Here is a 7,070-nt window from a genome sequence, read left to right as displayed (position 1 = left end):
AACAAAGATATTGAATGTATACAAGAAAAGTGGAAGGCGGATCTATCATGCATGGGCTGTTTCTTAGTACTTCCCATTTCCCAAACATTTTTATGATGGATTTATGTAATATATAAAATTGGGGTTGAGTTGGATGTTATGCATGCGATATTCTATATGCATGTTGTTTGAAAAATAAACGTAGGGTTAGTGTGTTGGTCAACTTGGTTTGCAATTTGGAGGTGAAACGGCGACGTTTCAGAAGAGAGAACTTGGGTTTTGAATGTTTGAGTGCCAGAAATTTAACGGAAAAGTCTTTGAGAAATGGGGTTCCGCCACGTGTCCAGAAGGACCACTGTAGGACCAAAGACAGCGAAAAGATAAAGAACCATCTTTCTTCTTCCTCCGCCTTTCGGCACTCTCGCTCTTATGACTCTTTCAACTTTTGAGTATGTTTCTGGAAGTTTCTGGAAAATCCCGTGGAAATTGGGGAGAATTTTCTTCTTAGAAGCGAAGGAAAGAACTTGGGCTGCAGCGAATTCCCAAGCTATGGCCCCTGAATCATCTGGGTTCTTCTTAGGTGGGTTTCGGTGGAGATAATCCGATCTGGATTTCCTTTCCTTATTTAAATCCATTTGTCTCAGGTCGGCTTTCGTCGTTGGTGTACTAAATTCGACAGCTTTTACCAAACTTTCCACTGGGAGACTTCAAATTTCCTTAAATATGCCTCAAATCTGGGAACTTCTCGGAAACCCGTGTTGAGTTTCTTCTTATTTCCTTATACGTTCTTCACTAGGATGCCATTTCATGCGGCGTGCCCTTGTTGTTCATGACTGTGTCAGATTATGCGATCCCTTAGATTTCTGATCTGTTTTGGTTCAGTTTCGTGGTTGGATGCCGTTCCATATAATCGATTTTGACAATTCAGGTAGCTTTATGTCTTCTCCTTCGATTTTTACTTCACTTCATTCGATCCCTTTTTTGGTGGATCTGGTGGTTTAGCGGTTCTCTTTCTCTGATGTTCATGTCTCTAGTCTGCTGGGATCGTATTCAATTCGATTCCTTTACCGCATATAATCAGTGAATGCAGATTCCAGATGCGAATTTTCCTTTAGGATCATGTTCTCCTCGATTCATTTCCACGCATTTGCTGTTTCTTGGATGTGAGATATTTGGCTGCACAGACACATGTCACTGAAACTATGCGTGTTGCTCTATGTTTTGTGATGATACGGTCGGTTTTCAGGCAAGCATCAATCGAGTTGCGTGGTAAAGAAGTAGGTTCCACAGGCATGGGATGTCTATCAAAATGCTTTGGTTACTCATCCTCCAGAAGACATGACCCGTATGAGGTAAGGTTATTTGTTTGGCCAATCCTCTACAAATCGAAAAAGGACGTCTTTTTATGATAATCAAAAGTCTCCTTACCCTTTTTGAACCTAACTGTTTGGCCTCTGAAACTTGCAGGATCAGAATCAATATCTTCATGATATGGATATGGCGTTTGCCATATCAATATCGGAGCAAGATGAAATTGCACGGAAAAATAGAGAACATGAACAGCTTGATATGGTCATTGAAGAAAGCTCAAAACCGGCAGAATCTTCTCACCGCGGAGTTCAGTTAGAAGACAACCAACAGCTTGGGCAGAAAGTTCAAAACTGTTTGGATGGGGAAGAAACGTTTCCTCGGAAGCTAGAGCAGAGAGAGAGAAGTGATGATAAACGTGTGGATGAAACCGCTCAAGAGAGTCTGAAAGCGGGAGGATCTCCTCGATTAGAAGAAAGCCGTAAAGCTCAGATTTTGGACCCTTTAGAGTCTGAGTACTCTCGCCACTGGCAGGAGAAAGGCAAAGGGAAGCATGCTGAAGATAGCTCGGTCGTACAATCTCCTCCAAGGTATGGTTTTGTCGGGACACAGACTTTCCTTGTCCTGTTAATAGAGATCCTGCAATGGAAAATTTCACATAGATAATGTATCTATATTCAGATATCATGTTTTCTTTAAAACATTCCTTCTCTTCCTGTCTCAACTATCTTTAGAGCTGACCTGTTTTAAGGATACTTCACATGTAGCATTTGTGCCGGTTGCGACTCTGCCATTGAACCTGGAAGATCTGTGAATGTCTTGGATGCTGTTTGGCATCCTGAATGTTTCTGTTGTCTTGCTTGTCACACACCGATTGCTTTTCACAAGGTTTAAAAATCATAATCCAAATAACCGTTCCTTATGAAATTGGTGCTTGCTTGTTTTCATGGCTTTCTGATTATAAACCAAATTCTTGTTAACTCTCTGTATAGTTTTCAAGTTCAAGAGGGCAGTTTCACAAATCGTGCTACAAGGGTCGCAATGGTCGATACTGCTACGTCTGCAAGCAGAAGGTAAAACACTTGCTTAGCTCTGTAAACTGAAAATAGATCGGAACAATTTAAAGAATCTACCTTTCCGTTATGACAACTTAAGCTCTATGCAAGATTGAGTACCATACTTATGATGATGACGATGATGTTGATGTGGAACTGCATTCTTCAGATTCCTTCAACTGCGGCGGGTAGAGTGTTCAAGGAACATCGATTTTGGGAGGGGAAGTACTGCCCTTTCCACGAGGATGATGGAACTTTCAAGTGTTGCAGTTGTGAAAGACTAGAGGTGGAGATTCTTAAAAGAGAAAAAACTGAAAACAGATAGCCAAAAACTAAAATCTAGAAACAACAATGAAAGACTAAATTATGTCTTGCTACTTGATGCAGCCTCGGGGAACAAATTATGTAATACTTGACACTGATCGACGTCTATGTCTGGAATGTCTTGAGTCTGCGGTTATGGACATTGATCAATGTGTAAACTTGAACGATGAAATCCGAGATTTCTTTGAAGGCTTAAACTTGAAGGTGGAGGAAAAAATCCCTCTGCTCTTGGTTGAGAGCCAAGCCTTGAACACAGCCAAGGAGGAAGAACATATAGTGAGACCATTCCCCATCAGAACTTATTTCATCCTCTCTTTCTATTTTTGTTGAGTTTTTCACCATTCCTCTCTCGTCAAGCAGGACCATCACTATGCGGCAGTAACCAGAGGGGTCTGCCTTTCTGAAGAGCATATCATTCCGAGTGTAAGACCTTGATCTCAGAACTCTGAAATTTGGACAAGAACCCTGATCAGTTCCATGACTTTTGATCTGGTCTGATTAGATCTTCAGGGGGCCAAAGATAGGACCAAACAAACAATTGATCGGCGGCTTGACGACAGTACCTAAAAGGCTCACACGGGAATGTGAGGTCACCGCAATTCTCATCATGTATGGACTTCCTAGGTAATGTTATCCCTCTATCTAAGTGTCTTTTCAGTTCATTCTTTGCTGTAACATAAGACGTGAACCTTTTCCAAATACACTGCAGATTACTGACGGGATCGATCTTGGCTCATGAGATGATGCATGCTTGGCTTAGACTCAAAGGTTTATACAAACAAAACTCATTCTTACATGCTGTCGCATAAGACCAGACAAGATCTAAAGTCTTGTTCTTTCATCTCAGGGTATAGGAATCTGAAGCCAGAGCTTGAAGAAGGGATATGCCAAGTGTTAGCCCACAGGTGGTTGGAGTCTCAGACCTACAACTGCGTTGATGCAGCAGCTCCATCTTCTTCTTCCTCCTCTTCTTACTCTGCAACCACATCAAAGAAAGGTGACCAGCCTGAGTTCGAGAGGAGACTCGTGGATTTTTTCAAATGGCAAATCGAAAAAGACGATTCGCCAGTCTATGGTGACGGTTTCAGGAAAGTTAACGAGGTTGTCTTAAACGACGGCCTCCGTCAAACCGTCAAATCATGGAGAGCATGTCGACAGTGTGATTGATTGCAAGTCATTCCCAAATTGAAGAAACGATACGACAACAAAACGACATATACCCACATAGATACTCTTCATCCCTTTCAAGACTGTATAAGCTGTCACAGACCACCATTTTTCCTTTTTTTTTTTCTTGGGTTTTTGTAATTTATCGGATCTATCTGTGAGTTTTGCCCACATGGGGTTTCTGAATGTGTTGTACTTCGTTTATATTTTACTGATTTTTATTATTAAAAAAAATATCAGACGGAAATGCAGTAGTTAACCAAAAAAGGAATGCAAATGAAAATACTCTATCGGTAATATGCTCATAAATGGGCTTTTTGAAGCCCACCATCCTGACTAGTTTGCCTATTCGTGGGCTTCCTATCACATATGGCTCTCAAATTCTTGGTAATTAATGCCCACTCGCAATATAGTCGCATTTGAATCACGCGCTATATGTTCGTCAGCACCACGATTTTGACCAACGAAAGCGCGTGGTATTTCAAACATGCACGCGTAGATGTACGTAATATACCATATATGTATGTGTGTGTATATATTGTCGTTGCAGTATGTATGTAAGCGACAAAATCATTTTTTTTAAAACCCTTAAAAAATCTCGAACTTACAAAATATATACAAATAAATCTTCAATTTATAAAACTTTCATTTAAGTTCTAAACTTACAACATGTGATTGAATAAAACCCCGAACTTGCAAATTGTTACTCTAATAACCCGTTGACCGCTTTGACCACAATTTTAGGCAGGCGATCAAAAATCTAAGTTTGTTTGAAAAACTGATGTCACAGTGTCCACATAACAAAATTTAAATGATTTGTTACCACATCAGTATTTTTCGAATCGAAATTTAATTCGGTTTGAGAGTAAGTAAACCCGATTTTGAAGCAAAAAATCATTTAAAGTTGGTCACATTAACACACTTACGTCAGCTTTCTGGACCAATATGGATTTTCGGTCACCTGAAATTGTGATCAAACCGGTCAACGGATTATTAGAGTAACAATTTGTAAATTCGAGTTTTTATTCAGTTACGTATTGCAAGTTTGGAGTTTAAATGTCAGCTTTACAAATTGAAGTTTATTTGTATATATTTTTGCAAGTTCGAGATTTTTAAGGAGTTTTTCTCTTTTTTTTTACAAAATCATAATACAAAGACATGCATCAAAATCCATCTATCACCGGTTAATGACGTGGCGACGCCGCTTCCGCCGTATCGTCAATGAGACAAAACCTTCCAGCCTATATTAACTGACCGTAAACAACGATCATATATATCAATTACAAGTTATTTAGATATTTAGATATTTGTGTGATGTTTTCAGGGATAAATGAAAAAACATGTGAATGTGGTGAGCCCGATTGAGATATACATGTTTGTGAGTCGTAGCTAATAATGATGTAATAATTGATGATTAAGTTGACCCGAGGAAAAAGAATCTAACTATAACAAGATTACAGCATTATATTAAATCAGTCGAGATCTACACGTAATCCCCAATGAGTTGACCAATGCGTAACGTCACGCTTTCCGTGCTACGTAACAATTTAAAATCCACATATGCGTTGCAGTTGCATAATTGTATGTAGCAAAATTTGATCTAATAATTCTTTTTTTTTTTCTGGCCGATTTCAATAGAACCATTTGTTGTTAATTACATGTTGACTTTTGTAGTAGATAACTAGAAGACAACCTCGCAGAAAGATTGGTCGGATATTGTAAGTTGTAACATATATATATTAAAACAAATTATATTAATTGGGTGAGATTTTAATGTTAGAGCAATGATGCAATCAAATATTTATATGTTAACTAACTAGACAGCTTAAATTCCACGCAAATAGAAAATGACTGTCATCAGTCGTAATATCATGATTCCAAATGTTTCCTAAAAAATGCACCGTACCAGAACCAGGCGAGCGAAGAGGACAGAACATTACACACTTGCCAACTTACATTCGGTTATAATATTCACAGTTTCTGTATCACATTCGTATTCGGGCGTGTAACGGTACAAAATTCTGGAGAGTATCATTACAAACCAAGCTAAATGATATGTCTTCGATCATCCCCCGTCTGGATTTTATTCAAATATATTTATTCTCTATATAGTATGCGTATCAAGAGGGGAAAAAAACAAAAAAGGTGAAACCTAAGACCTAGTTAGATGTCGACTAGATCGAACCGGGGTTCTAACAAGTCGTAGGGAACCCAAAGCTCGTCCAACGGACACGGTCGACCCGCGTCAAGCCTGACCCAGGGCTTACCTTTGCCACTCCAATGCAGCAAACTCACCGGACCAGGATGCAAATCCCGACATAGTCCCCTGTAATTGTCTCCGCCTAGACCGTGCTGATTCCACCGGTGATCAACCGGAGCTATGTTTCCGGCGAAAACCAATAAAAACGGCGGGAGAGAACCCAGCTCGTAGATCCGAATCCTCTTCTGTAACTCCATCCACTCTATTATCTTCCTCGTGTAATCCCCTTCTTTCCATTTCCTGAGCTCGATAACCATCACTCCCGTGTTGAAGTAGCACGGTGGTCGCCTCCGGTTGGCGGCGAAGGTGAGAGAGAGAGAAGGGTTCGACCAGAAAGTGGGAGTGAAGTAGAAGGTGAAGTTGGCGTTGCAGTATTCGGGTGCCGCCAAAACGACGTCGTCAGGGATGGGCGTGGAGAAGAGCTTGGAGATGTCGTCGACGAGGACGAGATCAGAGTCTAGGTAGACGGCGCGTGAGACGCACGCGGGGAGGAGCTCGGCCAGGTAGTTGCGGGCGTAGTTGAGCGGTGAGTCCAAGGCGGAACGGATGGAGGAGGAGATCAGGCCGGAGACGGCAGCCACGTCGAAGGGGTAAATCCGGAATTTCAAGTAGGGAAATGATTGTGTGATAGCCCGCACGACGTCGTTTCGGCGTCGGTGGCTCTGTTTGGAGATGATGAAGTGGAAAACGACGTTCTGAGGACAAGAAGAGTGTTGGAGTGCGGACAGGATGACGGCCATTGATCCCCTGAGGTAGGCTGCGTCGAGGGTCATTGCCACGTGGACTGCCCTGTCGGAGCAAACGAAGTCGCTGTCGATGGCGTTGCACTCCGGCGAGTTGAAAAACTCCGGGGCCTCCTTGAACCTCTCTCCGCCGTGAACTTCGCCGGAGGACGCGAGGAGGAAGATGACGAGTATGTACAATTCGCCGCGCATTTTCCCTTGGAGAAGATGTGAGAGCAAATGCTCTACTTATTG

The 7,070-nt window shown here is 41.5% G+C and overlaps 2 protein-coding genes across 4 annotated transcripts; one reads left to right on the top strand and one right to left on the bottom strand.

Moving 5' to 3' along the window:
- Positions 1–398: 398 nt before the first annotated feature.
- On the top strand, positions 399–4,044 carry LOC104804957 (protein DA1-related 3-like). 3 transcript variants are annotated; one of them, XM_010529346.1, is made up of 12 exons: positions 399–559; positions 862–907; positions 1,226–1,331; positions 1,447–1,877; positions 2,055–2,175; positions 2,280–2,360; positions 2,512–2,628; positions 2,730–2,942; positions 3,027–3,089; positions 3,169–3,290; positions 3,376–3,434; positions 3,514–4,044. In XM_010529346.1, exons 3-12 carry the CDS (start codon positions 1,272–1,274, stop codon positions 3,831–3,833), a joined length of 1,587 nt encoding a protein of 528 aa, XP_010527648.1. In that variant the 5' UTR covers positions 399–559; positions 862–907; positions 1,226–1,271; the 3' UTR covers positions 3,834–4,044. The 3 variants fall into 3 exon arrangements, with proteins under 3 accessions (XP_010527648.1, XP_010527646.1, XP_010527647.1); XM_010529344.1 differs by having other exon boundaries at positions 776–907; XM_010529345.1 differs by lacking the exon at positions 862–907.
- Positions 4,045–5,867: 1,823 nt separating this feature from the next.
- Positions 5,868–7,064, bottom strand: LOC104804956 (probable galacturonosyltransferase-like 2). Its single transcript, XM_010529342.1, has one exon. It carries the CDS (start codon positions 7,026–7,028, stop codon positions 5,997–5,999), a length of 1,032 nt encoding a protein of 343 aa, XP_010527644.1. The 5' UTR covers positions 7,029–7,064; the 3' UTR covers positions 5,868–5,996.
- Between the last annotated feature and the right edge of the window lie 6 nt (positions 7,065–7,070).

Source organism: Tarenaya hassleriana, unplaced genomic scaffold (assembly GCF_000463585.1).
Source record: "Tarenaya hassleriana unplaced genomic scaffold, ASM46358v1 Cleome1025, whole genome shotgun sequence".
Lineage (NCBI taxonomy): Eukaryota > Viridiplantae > Streptophyta > Magnoliopsida > Brassicales > Cleomaceae > Tarenaya > Tarenaya hassleriana.
The sequence above is the reverse complement of the archived record's forward strand: the minus strand, read 5'-3'. Positions and strand labels throughout refer to the sequence as shown.

Excerpts from the sequence above, each read along its gene's own strand:
- LOC104804956 (XM_010529342.1), bottom strand. The coding sequence starts at position 7,028 with ATGCGCGGCGAATTGTACATACTCGTCATCTTCCTCCTCGCGTCCTCC.
- LOC104804957 (XM_010529345.1), top strand. The coding sequence starts at position 1,272 with ATGGGATGTCTATCAAAATGCTTTGGTTACTCATCCTCCAGAAGACAT. Across the intron at positions 3,291-3,375 it reads ATCATGTATGGACTTCCTAG|ATTACTGACGGGATCGATCT; the intron begins GTAATGTTATCC and ends AATACACTGCAG. Across the intron at positions 3,435-3,513 it reads TGCTTGGCTTAGACTCAAAG|GGTATAGGAATCTGAAGCCA; the intron begins GTTTATACAAAC and ends CTTTCATCTCAG.